Source organism: Neofelis nebulosa, chromosome 18 (assembly GCF_028018385.1).
Source record: "Neofelis nebulosa isolate mNeoNeb1 chromosome 18, mNeoNeb1.pri, whole genome shotgun sequence".
NCBI classification, from domain to species: Eukaryota; Metazoa; Chordata; class Mammalia; order Carnivora; family Felidae; genus Neofelis; species Neofelis nebulosa.
The window spans coordinates 28,121,495-28,138,253 of NC_080799.1; the positions used below are offsets into that span (position 1 = coordinate 28,121,495).

The 16,759-nt window shown below is 40.6% G+C and overlaps 1 protein-coding gene across 7 annotated transcripts in view; it reads right to left on the bottom strand.

The window, feature by feature from the left end:
• Nucleotides 1-8,552: 8,552 nt before the first annotated feature.
• The window catches only part of LOC131500702 (phospholipid-transporting ATPase ABCA3-like), a 186,887-nt gene continuing 178,680 nt past the window's right edge, over nt 8,553-16,759 (bottom strand). For 4 of the 7 annotated variants that reach the window (XM_058710038.1, XM_058710040.1, XM_058710042.1 and 1 more), the window contains 4 exons: nt 16,508-16,698; nt 10,207-10,280; nt 9,695-9,809; nt 8,553-8,817 (listed from right to left, as the gene is read on the bottom strand). In XM_058710038.1, the coding sequence (XP_058566021.1) occupies nt 8,798-8,817; nt 9,695-9,809; nt 10,207-10,280; nt 16,508-16,698 (400 nt within the window). In that variant the 3' untranslated portion in view covers nt 8,553-8,797. The remainder of the gene's footprint in view (nt 8,818-9,694; nt 9,810-10,206; nt 10,281-16,507; nt 16,699-16,759) is intronic. The other 3 variants (XM_058710039.1, XR_009256433.1, XR_009256434.1) reach the window with 3 other exon arrangements.

Below are 16,759 nucleotides of genomic sequence, written 5' to 3' on the forward strand. Positions count from 1 at the left end.
TTAAACAGTGATTGAAGGAAATAAAGATAACAGGGGCACCTGGGTGGCTCAGTGGGTTGAGCTTCCAACTTCTGCTCAGGTTACCATCTTGCCGTTGGTGAGTCTGAGCTCTGCATTGGGCTCTGTGCTGACAGCTCAGAGCCTGGAGCCTGCTTCAGATTCTTTGTCTCCCTCTCTCTGGCCCTCCTCCACTGATGCTCTGTCTCTCTGTGTCTCAAAAATAGATATAAAAAAAAATTTTTTTTAAAGACAACATAAATGCTCATGTTAATAAAAAAATAGGAAAATTGAAAAAAACTACAATATTAAAATGGAAAATAGTAGGCTAAAGAAAATAACAAAAATTAGGAAAATTATGGGGTTAAAAAACTGAAGAACCTCAGAATTAAAAAAAAATCAAAATTGGTTCTATGGGGAAAAGGAAAGGAAAAACAACTAGCTAACCTGTTCAAGAAAAGGAGAAAAAAATACTATAAAAAGACAAGGAGGAAAACACATTTAAACAGATGATTTTTTTTTAATCATAAGAGATTACATGTATAACTTTATGCAAATACATTTTAAAATCTATTTGAATGGAAAATTTCCTAGAAGAATACAATATACCAAAATTTATCCTTTTGGAGATATAAAACAGTCCAATTTTCATCAAAGAAACACAAATAGTATCAAAGAAATGCTCCATCATAGCATAGGGAAATTCTGTCAAACCTTCAAATATCAGACAATTCCAATACTACTTAAAATTTCAAGAGCATATAAAGTAAATGACCAAATTATTTTTAGAAAGCAAACCTATCTAACAAAGACTACCTCCCAAAAAACCCCACTAATTCCACTCACATATCAATGCAGAAATTCTGAATAGAATACTACCAAGCATAATTACATTAAAAAAATTAACACTCTAAGAAGGTGGCATTTATTCCAGGAACGGAAGGGTGGTTCAATATTAGAAAATCTATCATGTAATTCACCATATTAATATATCTCGGGGGGAAAAATCTTACAATCACCTCCTTGAAAAGGCCTCTGACAAAATTTAACTTCTGTTCCTGATTAAAACCACTAAACATGAATAGGAATTCATGAATATGTTCTAACACAGTAAAATGTATACACAAAGAATGATGGCCAGTGTACTCACTACGGTTTCACAATGTATTAAGGATATTAGACAATGAAATCAGACAAGAGAAAACAAGAGTAAAACTATCAAGCAGATATAATTGCTTGACCTAAAAGAATCAGAGTGAAAAGCAAAAAATTAAATCTTCTTAAATTTTAATAGTATATAAAATTTTACTTAATTTGTAGTAATATATAAAATTAATGTAAAAACCAGTAACTTTCACATACACAGTTCTTATAAACAGAAAACTTATCACAAGGCATAAAAGAAGAGAATATTCCAGTTTATAATGGTAACAAAAAGACAAAATACTTAGAAACAAATATAACAACAAATGTGCGATTTTAAATGAGGAAAACTTTAAAGCCCTCTTGTAAAACTCAGAAATTGATTTGAACAGTTGGAAAAATATTCCTTGTTCTTAAATAGGATGATATAAAATAAATATATCATTCTTCTCCCAAGTCAGTATGTATTTAATGTTGTCTCACTGAAAATAATAACCAGCAAGTTTCTTTTTCATTCTAAAGTTTATGTGGAAAGGTAAGAAAAAACAGCTAGGAAAACACTGAAAAATAAGATTAATGAGGTGAAGTTTAGCTCTACCAGATGTTAAAACATTCTATAAAGTCTACTTAAAAATGGGTGGTACTTGTAAAATAATTGAAAGTCAGAAAAATGGAACAGAATAGAAAGTCAAGAAATAAACCAAAACACATACAGAAATTCAGGATATGCTGTAAGTGACAATGAAGTCACTGGGCAAAAGATGGATTTTTAATAAATGTTGCTAGAACTCATTTGGAAAAGGTAAAATGTGGAAATGGGAAAAGTCTCCATGAAATCAAAATCCACTAGCAATACAAGTTTCATATTGTAATATATATATATATATAAAAAAACATAAGTGTTGTGCAGTAAATAGTAACGTGAGCCAAGTTAAAAGACAAATGACAAACTGAGGAAACTAGCAATGCATATGACAGGCAAAGGGCTCATCTCTCTAAAATATAGAGTTCTTCAAATGGAATGGGGGAAATAAGCACCACAAAAATGGGGGGGGGGGGGGAAGAAACAACCCTGTGTGGTATTGGTGAAGAGATAAAAACTACGATCAACGACACAGAATAGGATCCAGAAATAGATTCACATAAATATGGTCAATTATTTCCCACAAATTACCAAAGGAATTCAATGGGTAAAGAAAAGACTTCAAACAATGGTGCTGGGACAACTGAATATGTGAATGGAAAAAAAAATGAGCACTGACCTTACCTCAAAAATGAACCCCAAATATATGACAGATCTAAATTAAAAGTCTAAAAATATAAAACTTTCAAAGGAAACAGAAGAAAATCCTCATAACCTGGTATATGAAGATTTCTTACTTAGGACACCCAAAGTATGAGGCACAAAAGAAACTGTAACTGGATGCAAGCAATATAAAAAACTTTTACTCTTCAAAAGACATTGCTGGAAAAAACCAAAAAGCCAGCCAGAAAAAGGAAATATTCATAATACATGTATCTGATAAAGATCTTCTATCTAGAATACATAAAAAATTCATATAAAATTTTAGGAACAGAAAACAGATCAGTACTCTAGTTTTGGGAGGATGTGACAAAGGGGTACTGGGGAAAAGAGCCAGACACAAATGTACAGCCCACATGATTCCATTAAGATGGTACCCAGAATAGGCAAAATCCTATCAAGGGTTGGGTGAGCAGGGTGAGTGGTGGTTGAAAACAAAGGGGCAGGAGGATATTCCCTGTTGTGATACAAATAGTCTGTGCCTTCACAGAGGTATGCATTTTTCAAACCGATCAAATTGTCACTCAAAATCTGGGCATTCCATCTTATGTAAATTATACTTCAAGCGAAACACATTTTAAAGATCATTGTAGCTCCTACTCATTGAACACAAAGAGTAAAAAACCAAAAAACAAAAAACCAATCTTTAGCTTTAAGAATGTGACAAGACACCTTCGACAGCCCTATAGTAGGGGTAGTGTAATTTTCTTTTGGGTCTCAAACAACATGAAGCCTGGTGCACTGCGCATTATTTATATAAAGATTGCAATTCTCAATATAAGACTAACCTCACTCAAAATGGCATGGCAGGTGTTCTGTTTATATGGCAATGGCATAACATCAACTTATAATTCATACAACCTTCTAACTCTGCAATTTTTCATTAGGAGGGAGGGCTTCACCTCAGGGTAAATATTACTCCTCACTGATTGATAAAAGACACTCAATATATGTCTGCTACATTAATAATAAAGGAGTTTATGCCAATCAAAGTCTTAAAGAGAAAAAAAAAACTACAGAAACAAAGTTCCTAAAGCAAAACCATAGCAAAACAAAGATTCATACCAAAAAAAAAAAAGATCATTCACCAGAATACTGGAAATAGTAAGATAAAATGAAAACAGAATGACTGCATAAATAATGGCAATCCCTTCAGTGAAATTTTATTTCATCTGTTTTAAAGAGGATACATTTCATGAGAGGATAATATATCGTGAAAGGGGGAAAGATGAAAAACATTCTATGTGATATAAATACTTTTTTAAAAAAAACATATATGTTAGTTTATGTATAAAGAAGAAAAATGACAGAATAAACAAATGTGTTGACAGTACTTGTCTCTCAGGCGGTGGAATATAGGAGATTTACACATTCTATAATTTGTTATGCCTTTAAGATTTGAATTCTACACAATTCACCTGTACTATTGTTCTAATTGCTTCTTCAGATGTTGGGGGTAAAAATCTGTGAAGAAAGAACTACCTGATGTACTAGCTGACCCAAGAACTTTTTTCTCTTGCTCTTATAGTGAATAATATTTTGATATATTAACCATAAGTTTGCACTTTAGTACAATCTTAGTATTGAAGTACTACATTCCCAGTTTTTTTTTTGTCTCAAAGAAGAGTGAGGAACATCTAAGCCTAAAAGGACAAAGTCTAATTTTTACCATTTATCCTTTCTAGGGTAACTCATGTGATTTGGAATTATACACAAAGAGGGAGTACAAAGCTTCTTAAAAACCTGTCATTCCACCTCCTTCACTACCTCCAAGACAGATTTGGGAGAACCTTCAGGAAGAAGAGTCTAAAAGAGCCTGGCCAGCAATCAGTTCACCCACAATATCCTGGCCCTAAATACTAATTTCACTACCACTCTTGTCCTCCCCAAAGCTGGATGTAACACTGGGGTGGGAGGGAAAAGAAGAGGACGTAGAAGAGGCACAAACCTAGTATGTCTGAAAAGTTTTAGGGCAGTCTATTGATGTGTGGGTTCCAAAAACACAATTAAATGGAGTTACTGAAAATTAAGCTATTACATTGCTTACAGTGCTGATTTCTTAAAATGAGATTTTAGTCACTATACTTACTTCATTTACTTTTCTTAAAAGTACTTAGCTGTTCTTTTTTTTTTTATATATAATGTTTTTAATTTATTTTTGAGACAGAGAGAGACAGAGCATGAGCAGGGCAGGGGCAAGAGAGAGGGAGACACAGAATCCGAAGCAGGCTCCAGACTCTGAGCTGTCAGCACAGAGCCCAACGTGGGGCTTGAACTCACAGACGGCGAGATGATGAACTGAGCCGAAGTCGGACACTCAACCGAGTGAGCCACCCAGGCGCCCCATGAGCTGTTCTGAGTGAAATATAGCAGCTTTCTTAACTCTGCTAATACAGAGGCATCTTTCCCTTTAAATCTTCTGCCTACTTTGCATCCAGTGAGGTGACCAAGATGGCCTGCCTGTTTACTCTGAGCTGGACCAACGTTTAGAAAGGCTCTTCTGGCTCTAGGTCCTAACCACCCTTTTCTTTGAACATGTGCTTTAGAAAACTTGTAATTATACATCCTTTCTCTGCTTAAAATACAGATAACCCTTTTTTACAAGCCTCTTTCCTGTTTTACAACCCCAAACTGCCTTTCTGAAGGACCTGGGAGTCATCCTTTGACACGTAATCCTCAAGGAAGATAACACCCCTATTCCCAGTCTCTGTGCGAGGGGGGGAGCTAGCTTCCAACAGGCACCAATCAGCAGACACAGATGGCCTCATCAGAGAACCACATGGGCAAACTCAGGAAGCTACTCAAGGTGTTCTCCTGGTCAACCTTCCCTCCAACTTTTCCAACTTTCCCACTGTCTCACCTCAGTCCACAAACACCTTCCCACCCTTTGTTTCAGCAGAGTTGAGCTCAGACTGAGTTCTGGCCTCTCTTCCCTGCTCCGGTAGCCTCGCATAAAGTCTTCCTTGCCTATGTTTTACTTCGTCCAGTGCAATTTTTGCTTTGACAGAAGAAAACTAAGACAACGTGAGCTTCCTGCAGCACTTAACTTCCATACCCCTTCTATTTATTGAACACTTACTGTGTTCTGTCAGTTGAAATAGTCTAGTCACCCTGAGAGATGGGTACGCGTAATATCCAGGTTCTTTCAGACAAGGAAACCCAGGCCTTGTGAAGTCAAAGTTTACCTTGGGTCATTGCTATAATCTGACTGTCTGGGTCCTCCCCTCCTCCCCAGATTCTTATGCTGAAATCCAAACCCGGATGTGATGGTATCAGGATGAGGGACATTGGGCACGTGATTAGGCCATGAGGATGGAGCCCCGATGAATGGGATTAGTGCCCATATTATAAGACAGGGCCCCAGAGAGCTCCCCTGCTTCCTCCACCATGTGAAGGACACAGTGACAAGATGCCTGTCTATGCATCAGAAATCAGGCTCTCACCACACACTGAATCTCACGGACCTCTGAGCTGAGACTTCCCAGCCTCCAGAACTGTGAGAAATACATTTGGGTGGCCCAGCCCACGGGAGGTATTCTATTACAGCAGCCCCAGCTGACTGGGACAGTCACACAGCAAGTCAATTCTGGACACCCAGCCCTAGACCCAAAACATGTGCCTCCAGACCCCTGGCTTTCAAATCTGAAGGCAACCAAAATAAAATTCTGTTTGTTTAATGTGTTCCCATTAGCTTCTCTGTGTGTCTTGGGGTCCAGAGAAGTGTCTCCTACTTCATGTGCTTGTTTTGGCACTTTCTCCTCCCTGGGAAGTCCGGGATGCATTCCCCAGAGCAGGGGCACTTGGAGAGGAAAAGGAAGGGAGTGAGGTCCAGTGAGGGACATGCAAAACTACAGGATGGAGGGTCAACGCTGGGTGTGGCGCCGAGCGGCGAGCGACATTAGACAGCGAGGTACGGGGAATATTATATATGTTACATACAACGGGCTTTGGAGGGGGCAGAAAGGGTTGTGGACGGTTTTAGTGTATTGGGGCTTTTGGGGGTGTTGGGGGGTTCGCACTTTCCAGCTCTGCACTCAACAGTGCGGCCAGGGGGTGGGCCTCCGGGGAAGTCCAGGAGGCCCACCCTCCGCCTCCCCGGGGGAATCTGGAGAGACACCACCAGGGCGGGGTGGTCCCACACTCACCGCTCGGGCCTCGAAACCGCCACTACTACACCTGCGCCTCCGCCGCTGAGGGACGCGGGTCACCGGGCGCGGCGCCTCCTCCCAACGCCTTCGCCAACCGCCCAGTTGCCTGCCGGCCCCGCGAGCAGGTCAGCGGCCATGGACCCTTCCTCGCGCATGCGCGCACGCCCCCACTCCCTAGCCTGCCCCCTCCTCCCTGCAGCCCCGGCGCCGTCCCGCTTCGCCACCGGGCCCACACGCGCCTCCCTGCCCCCTGCGCGCACTGGACCCTCCTCCCGGGACCCCTTAGAGCGTGGGGCCCCACCCAGCACTGCCCGAGGCCCCCAGACCCTCAGGGCCCTACCTCGGGGCCCGTGCGCTTGCCCCCAGGCTCTCTGCCTCTAGACCCCTCTGGACCACCCCACCACCCTCCAACTCTCGCGGGCTCCCCTCTCCCTCAAGTGTATGGTCACCTCAGCGGGCCAGTAGCTCGTGGCAGGAAGTTGGGAGAGATTCAGTGGCCGCCCTCTAGGGTCTGTGGGCGGCAGCACAGAACTTGCAGAGGTTCCCCCGCTCGGGGGCCCGCAAGCCTGCTGCGGGGGCCACTCGCAGCCCCCGACGTGGGGCGACTCTGGCGTAAGGCGCGCGGTCCTCGAGTCCAGCTCCCCAGCGAGCGCCGCCTGCGCCTCGACACGTGGGCGCTCTGCGCGTTGTGACTCCCACGGCGTCCTCTCCACGCGCTTCCCCGACCCGCCAGCCACTCAGGGGGCCCCACGTCCCGACCTCTCTCCTGCTCCACAGATTCGTCAGTGGTCGCTTCTCTTGGCGGACCCCACCCCAGTACCCACCTTCGGTGTAGCTTAAGCGTTGCCAGGCAGGTTCTGAATTCTGCCCGAGGCAAATCTCTTCCCTACCCCGCCAGGGATCGGGTTCTGGCCTCCAGGCAGCAAATGGAATTGGGTTCTTGAACTGTCAGGTTAAGCTTGGTCAGGAGAGGGTGCTGGCGGGACGCTACAGGACCAAAGGCTGCTGCTCCGGGTTCAGGTGTTTTCTCTTGATTGTTGCTCTCCCCTTGCTGCCAGCAGCAGGTGTGGAGGACATTTCTGGGCATTCACCTCCCCCGACCCCCATTAACCGTGGATTCTCAGTGACTCCGGCAGGTGCCCCTGCCTAGCACCAGCCTGCCAACAACCACAGAGAAGAGTTTCCTGCTTGCTAGATCCAGCCACAGTTCCTTGCTGGCTAGCCTAGGCAGCCTGTAACTATGGGGTGTTTCTTGCTTGCTCAGCAGGTGTGGAACAGCCTTGACCCAGGGCCAAGAAACTTCTCCACCATCAAGTGAGCCCCAAGTTCACCTTCTCCAAGAATATCTGAATCCCAGCCTTGGGGAAGGGTCCTCTTCCAAGTTTGTTTCTTCCTTGGATATTTTCCCTCATCCATAGTGTATCCTTTAGAGTTCCCTGTACCTCCTATAGCTAACCCCCTGCTATAATTAATCATTCTTTTAACTTGCCCTGTTCAAATTGCTGTGTGGTTTCCCTACTCCAAGTGGGGATACTGACGAATGCTCCTGCTTACTTGCTTGGTGACCCTGGGTAAATCCCTTAACCCCTCTGCGTCTCCCATGTACAGTGAGGATAATAATAGCTGCAATACCTAGCCCAGAGTTTTGTAGTGGGATTAAATAATGCAATGCCTGTAAAGTGCTTAGTAGAGGAACTGACATAATTTGTTCGTTTCTTGCTGGAAGATAAGAGGTGAATTGGATCATAGGGACAGTGAAGAGACCACCACACTCAAGGGATTTTAAAAAGAGTCATTAATGATGCCAACTGTGAGACTAGATGCAAGTAAGACCTTAATAAAATGAGTTCCCGCTCCTCTTTTAAAGTTTGCCAGCCTGCAAATTTTGCAATTACTGAAATCACTGGTGATGTATGGCACGTATGGGAGTGGAACCCACAGAAAGTTATACCTAAAAACAATTAGCTTTTGGGTATAATTTTATTACTCACAACTATCCAACTAAGAATATATAAACCTTGAACAAACCATCCTAAAGTAGAGCAGCTTCATGGATTCTTTCTATCTTGCAACTGGACAACAATCATCTCTTTCTGCTCATCTGCCCATGAATCTTGAGAGTTACTAGATTTCTCACATGGCTTATGGGGGACTCCATGTGGCCAAACAAGAATCTGAGGAAGAGCTCTGTATATCATTCTTTACTTCATTTCTTCTTCTTTTCTTCTTAATCAGAGGTGGGACAAGAATAGAAAAGAAAATAGTATTTTTTAAATAATGGTTTTGCTTTCTGTTCTTGGACTCTAAATGTTATGGTACAAAGATTCTCTTGCAAATGAAGGATCTTGGTTTGAGTTTTGGAAATAATAACCCAACACACCCCTACCCCTTAAAGTTTGATACTGATTTTAATTAGATCCTTTTTGGTATAAAATTGTGTGTAGGTGAGGGGTGCCTAGGTGGCTCAGTGAGTTAAGTCTCTGACTCTTGATTGTGGCTCGGGTCATGATTTCATGGTCATGAGACTGAGCCCCACATCTGACTCCGCACTGGGCATGGAGACTGCTTAAGATTCCCTCTCCCTCTCCCTTTGCCCTCAAAAAAAAGTGTGTGTGTGTGTGTGTGTGTGTGTGTGTCTTTGTGTGTGTGTATCCATGGGAAAAATGGTTTGATACATGCTTAATGTTCCTCTTAACCACAACGCAAGTACTGAAACAATCCTTTTGCTTTTCAAGCTGTCCCATTTGACAGCACCATTATTTTTGGATGTTTCTGTTTAAACATTCAGGATGCTCAAGAATATGTCCTTTTCCTACCCTGATTAATGCTGCTCTTTTGTATTTCTAGGAAAACAAACATTTCACCAAATGTCTTTAGATTTGCACATGCTGGATACACAAGCCACCCATGTAAATTTACAGAAGAGTGACATATGTATGTTATTCTTTGGAGGACTCTTTATTATGTAAATACGTTTATGCCAAGATATACACACCCGTAGTAATGCCCCTCTATGTGTCCAGTTATAGACATAGTAGTCTAAGGAAGACATAACGGTCACTGTTTGGGAGTAAATCTCATGGTACCTTTTCTTGATAATCACCTTCTGTGTTCTCTGGGTTAGCAAAGATCAGGAAGACTTGTTCCAGTGTTATCTGACTGATGGAGTAGTCTTCTAAATTGAATTTCTCTTTAGCTTCCTCCAAAATACCAAACACCTTTAGCAACAACAGCAGTAAAAAAGTGCAGTTACCATTGCAGGCCCCCCCTCCAGCCTCCAACCCAGCTGAGCATCTCCTGCCCATCCTCCAACTCCTGCCAAGTTCATGTTGGAGGACAAAAGGGGAAGATGAGAAAATGAACAGATAATTGAGAACCTGCAAGGAAGCACTTCTCTGTCCCTATTATCTTGTTAGACATGACAAATAATGGGATTTAAGAAAGAAAAATCAATTAAACTCTAGGGGCCTTTGAAAAATAACATACTTTAGGGAATTTTTCTGCTCCTCATACAATGTCAGCCTCCCATTACATATGCTTGGATATCAGATACTTCCCCCATCAGGAGCGCTTTCTTAACATGTAATGTTAGAAGAGCATGGTTTCTACATTCACCTTTCCCCAGCTGTTGTCCTTGCTGGGAATGTAGTAGTTTAGGATCCCTTGATTCTCATGCTTTAATACACTACCTAAGAAATGAAAGCAAGATAGATAATCTTAACATACCATTTTTAATTTCCAAAATATTGCTACATCAACTTCATTATACACAATTGTTAATACAAAAAAATGACATGGTCAAATAACCCACTCTCTTTGGTACACATGACATGGTTAATTCCTTTCAGATTTATTCCTGATGAATAGCCTTATTGTGTGGAGTTCATAGCAATTACTAAAGGTATGCTTTCAGGTACAGTAAAGTTGTCAGCTCACATGCCCCATGTTCAAAACCTGAGCCTCCTCAAATTCTAATGTTACAACAAGACTTTATTCCTGAACATAGTGTTGAGAATATGATGAGCTGGCTGGATTTTCACTCTGGTTGTGTGGATATGTATGCATGTACAGTGTGCTTGGTGGGGAGGAGAGGAGGACAATGCCTCCTCACTATTCGCATGATCACATGCCCCATGAAAGACAAAATCATACCTATAGATTACCAAAGTCAGCCTGTATGTTCTGTGTGTTCTTACCCACTGGTGGAATGACAGGGAAAAGGGTGATATCCATTTCTAATGGGAACAAACATATTTACGCTCATCAGTGCACATTTGCAGGTTGATGAAAATTGGATTAACTGGGTTCAAAATGTTTTAAAGTAAAAAATACGTGTTCATAATGGTGAGATTTTTTAATGCGAATTTTAATGCATGTATTGTCTCCATGGTCATGTACAGCTCTTTTTTGTGTGTGAAATATTTGAAACATGGAGTTTAATGAATTACTCAAAGCAAACACTGGTGAAATCATCTCATTTAGGCCAAGTAATAGTAACACAGAAACTCCCATGTGCCACTTCTCAGCCTCTATCCCCCATAAAAAGTCACCAATACCTTCACTGTTATTGTGGATATTTCCTTTCCTAAGTGTTTTTACCTGTGCATACACCTCTAAAAATTGAGGTAGAGTTTTCCTACCTTTGAAGCTTATGTGAATGGAATCATCTGATATATATTTTTTCTTTCTGCTTCTTTCACTAAATGTTGTGAGATTCATTCATGTGGTTGCATATAGCTATAATTCATTTTCCTCTGTAAATAGTAATCCGGTATATGAATATTCCACAGTTTGTTTTCCATTAGGCTACTGATAGACATACAGGTTGTCTGACTATTGTGAATATTGCCGACTTAAGTATTATTTTACTTATCTCCTTGTTACAGGTGGATGCAAGTATCTAAAGTGTAGATGTAGGTAGAATTGTTGGGCCATAGCTTTTTTAAAAACTGGAAAGAGTGTCACTCGCACTCTTCCTACAAGAAAGCTGGAAAAATTGCAAATAATGTTTTTTCTTGAACCCATCAGTTTTTTGATAGGGCAAACTCAGAGCAACCTGTGTCTGGGGAGAGACAGGCATCTACAGAGAGGATTAGGGCCAGAGCATTTGTTTGTGCAAGGCAGACACTGCCAGATGATAGAAGCTGAATTTAAAGAATGTAGGGGCGCCTGGGTGGCGCAGTCGGTTAAGCGTCCGACTTCAGCCAGGTCACGATCTCGCGGTCCGTGAGTTCGAGCCCCGCGTCAGGCTCTGGGCTGATGGCTCGGAGCCTGGAGCCTGTTTCCGATTCTGTGTCTCCCTCTCTCTCTGCCCCTCCCCCGGTCATGCTCTGTCTCTCTCTGTCCCAAAAATAAATAAAAAACGTTGAAAAAAAAAATTAAAAAAAAAAAATAATAAAGAATGTAATAAGTAGCTAAAGATAAGTGTGGGATAGCAAGAGAATTAAGAAGCCCACTCTTTTATTTTTAACTTCTCTGATTTAGTTTTTTTTAGTAGTGCTTCTTACACACATTAGAGAACTGGATTTTGCTTATGAGCCAAGCTGAATTTTTTTTTCATTTCGTGCAGGAGTTAAGTCTATTTATATATGCTGAAAGCAACAGTATGTTTAATTGTGGTCCTCCTATATAATTTTTAAAATTATATATACATATATACAGATAAATGCATAACTATAAATACAAATGTAAATATACAAAATACATGTGTGTATGTACTTCACCTTGTGGTTGGTTCTTTTTATTCTTACTGTTATATGGGTGATATATTTTGTTCTTATGGTTAACTTCATACTAATGTCTTTTCCTAATACCCATAAATAGTCCCTTCTTTTCAAGACAGTGGTATAAACGTTCTGTGCTCACCAGTAGTTCCTATGCAGAAACTTCTCCAATCATTCCTTAGTCGATACAAAATTTTTGTTTGTATAGTCTTCAGGGAGAACCACTGGGGACAATATCTCCTGAATACCTATTTGTTTATAACTCTTTTTGAAATTTATTCTTGAAGGTCATTTTGGCTGCATGTGAAAACTACAGGTTGTATATTTCTTAGCATAAAATGTTTTATCACAAAGCCTGAGATCAATCTAATTTTCTTTCCCTTATAAACTTTCCTTCTTTCCCTTATCTTTTTACCTGGAATCCAAAGGTCAACCACCTTTATTATTAAAATACAATAGTTACATTGGAATACTCCTTGGTGTTGATGATATTGAGTCAATTTTTCAGGTTGTCCTTTTAGTAAGCAGGTTTGTCTCATCTTAGGAAATTTTCTTGAATGATAGTTTTTAGTATTTATTCCATTTTATGGCTTTCCTTTTCTTCTTTGTGGACTAATTTCATATTGTGTTGGATGGTCCTTGCCTTGCCTCTCTCTTACTTTCACATGCTTAACTATGTTTCTGTTTGATGGTTTTCTGTTTTTCTCCTTTCCAATACCGTTCCCTTGTGCTTTCTGTGTGGTTTATTTGCTCTTGATAGTTAAGTATTTCTGAAATATTTACTTAAAGTATTCTCTCCAGTGAGGTCAGCTGTCTTTATATATCCCCTTGTTGTCTAGCCATCTAATCTTCTTGCCCTTTCAATTCTAATTTAGGATTTTCTTACATACCATCTATTCCCTTCTTAATTCTGTAAGCTCATATTGAAATATTAGATACTAGTTTCATCTACTTTGAAGCCTTACAGCTCTGCGGTTCTTTCAATCTCTGTAGGTTATTTTCTTTTATCCTCTTTTATGATATTTTTCTGTGGGATTCCATTTTAATCTTTTCAATCATTTATATTTAAATGAGGTTAATTTTCTTATAGCTTTAGTAGGTGTTTCCTATGTAGAAGGTAGGGTATGACAGAATATTTTCTTAGCTTTAGAGTCCTCTTTTGAAGGGTTCCTTCCAAGAGTCTTCTGGGATTTATCAAGTAGACCTTCCTCTGGTACTCTCTGATATCTGCCTCCTGTGGGCCTCTCCACTCCAAGCTTAAATTTGAGATCCTTTCCTCCAGAAAGGATATCTGCTTGCTTCTACTTGGAATCAGAGGATGCTACTTTGATGAGGGAGCTTGGGGCAAGCTGAGGGCAAAATGCAGGCTGGCATCCCCTGCCCCCCCCCCCCCCAACAAGTGGAATATGTGTGATATTCCTTGGACACTCCTGGTTACCCAAAAACAAAGGAAAGGGGTTTAAGTGCTTGCCACAGTAATATGGGAAACTAGGGCAAATGAAAAATTAAGTTCCTTTACTGCTTGTAGCCCATTGACAAGTCCTTGAAACAGAGTGACCTCCTTCTAGGAGCTTAGGTGCCTCGATGATGACAGTTTGCTGGGGCAAAAGAGAACATTAACTTAACATTATCCCAACCTTAAGGATCCTGAAAGTCTACTTCCTTTATCTCAACTGCCCCAAGATATATGCTGACAATCATACTCCAAGCTCACGGCCCCCGATATACTTCTGAAGGGTCTCAAAGCTGAGGTTTTGTTAAATGGTAATAAATGATGTTTCCCTAGCAACAGCTAGCCCCTCAAGGTCCTGGAAACCTTGCTTCCAAAATTCTTTCAGAGACTTACTCTATCCCTGACCCCCTCTCAACCTGAGGGTGTATAATGAGTTACCCATCAGGACTCCAGTGCAGCTCTTTCTGCCCATGGGTTCTGTCCCCATGCTTTAATGAAATCACCTTTTTGCACCAAAGATGTCTTCAAGAAGTTTTTCTTGGCCATTGGATCCAGACCCCATGAACCAAAACTTCATCATAACTGACCAACCCACTTGTGGCTGTCTCTGGATGAGCTTCCCAACCCTGACAAGGGTCCAGAGCTTCATCAATGATCCCAGTGCCAAGATGGCACTTGCTTCCACAATTCGCATTTTCTAACTGCTCACTGTTTCTTTTATTTGTTTTGTCCTTTTTTCTTATTTTCTGGTTGTTAAAATTTTTTCCCCAATTTTGTTTGTAAGACAATTATTGTATTTAAGATGTATTTGTTTAAATTTTTACCAATTTCTAGGTTATTTTACCAGGACCACTTTTCAGAATATACAAGCTAACATACTGTAGAAATCATCTTTGCCTTAAAAAAACCACATGGTCATTTACATTTACTCAGGATTAGGCAGAATCATTTACCCTAGATATCTGATTATTGTGGCAAATCCTCTTTAGAGTATACATTCTAGATGACTTTTGCTTGCAATATTTATTTATTCTTTTTAAAAATCAAAATTTAGGTATAGATGCCATGTCAATTCCTTTTTGATTCTGTCATATTTGAATAGGTATTTGCTCTAGCATAATGTAAGAAAGAACAGGGCAACAACCACCTTACAGTTGAGAAAATGCCTCAAACCCACATTTCCGTTAAAGCTCTTGTGTCCACATCCTTGAAAATAGGTCTTGGGTCAGTGTTTAGTGTCCTTCCTTCAAGAAGAGCTAGGACAGCACACAGTGGTGAGGTTTTCTGGTCACAGCTTCTCTCATGGTAGTTTATCACATGAAATAGAAGTTTGATAGAATAGTACTCAAAAATATGTGAATGAATGCATTGAGTATTAAACTTCTTTCTTAATGGACACATCCTTCTGCATGTGTCCTATGCGCATCACAATCACTATGGCCAACACTGAGGTAATTACTTTCCCATACATCTATTCTCCACATCTCCACTTCCATTCATTTCTTATCTATTTTCTTTTTTTTAAGTTTACTTATTTATTTGGGGGGGGAGGGGCAGAGAGAGGAGGAGAGAGAGAGACAGAAAGAGAGAGAGAGACAGAGAGAGAGAGAGAGAGAGAGAGAGAGAGAGAGAGAGAGAGAGAGAGAGAATCCTAAGCAGGATCCACACTGTCAGCACGGAGCCTGACACAGGCTTTGAATCCAGGAACTGTGAGATCATGACCTGAGCTGAAATCAAGGGTTGGATGCTTAACCGACTGAGCCACCCAGGCACCTTTCTTATCTATTTTCTGATATTTATTCCTACTGTGTAATCAATCATACTCTTTTCCATTGCCTGAAAGATAAACTTATAACTCCTCAGCCTGACACACAGTGGGAACTTCTCTGATATTTTACTCACCCTCACAAAGTGGAGTAAGATGAAAAACCAGAATTATTAAAATCTTTTCCATGCCTCTGCTTTATGTTTAAGAAAGAGAGGTAAAGGGGCACCTGGATGGCTCAGTCAGTTAAGTGTCCAGCTTCAGCTCAGGTCATGATCTCACCATTCTTGAGTTTGAGCCCACATCGGGTTCTGGGCTGACAGCTCAGAGCCTGGAGCCTGCTTCAGATTCTGTGGTCTCCCTCTCTCTCTCTGCCCCTCCCCCATTCATACTCTGTCTTTCTCTTTCAAAAAATAAATAAACATTAAAAAAAAAGAAAGAGAGGTAAAGGACAGAAGGAAATAGTTGCTGTCTCTGGTATTGTACCATATAGGCAGAGAGATGCTTGTTGCATTTAGCAGCAGAAGCAGAATTAATCTTGAGAGAAGAGAAAAACTTAGTGGTTCTTGTTTGCATTTCTATATCACATCCTGGCTGAGATATCAAAAGATTGGGATACATGCTTAGTTAGAATAAAAAGCCTTAAGACTTTGCAAAAGTAATATGTGAAAATGAGCATTGTACTTGAAAATATGACTTTAGTGGTATAATTTATATTGATAGCACAAATCCAAAACTGCCTTATTACAATGATACAAGAGATTAGTGAGAACCTTTTTATATGTGTGTGAAAAAATATGTATCATAATGCTAAAGTTATAGAAAGAAGGATCCCAAAAGGAATTCAGTATGGAAGGTCAATAAATATCAATATCCCACAGGAAACACTTACTGAAGACATAAAACATATGGATGATGAAACAATAAAACCATGATTTAACACATCTTTATAAAAGTTAGCCTAACCTAGTTTACCTGGGAATGTCATTGTGATGAAAAATTTTAAATCATTCAGTTTATCCTCCTGTGCATCAATCTTGACCTTGATCTTCAGGACGTAAATGTTGCCAAACTTGCTTTTGAGGTGCTGAGGGCTACCCAGGCACATGAACTTTCCCTCCACCATGATGGCCAGCCTGGTACAGAAGGCGTCACATTCCTCCATTCTAGCAAAACATGATACCATAAAAAGTTCTGGTTTTGGAGGACGTTCTGTAGTTCAAACAG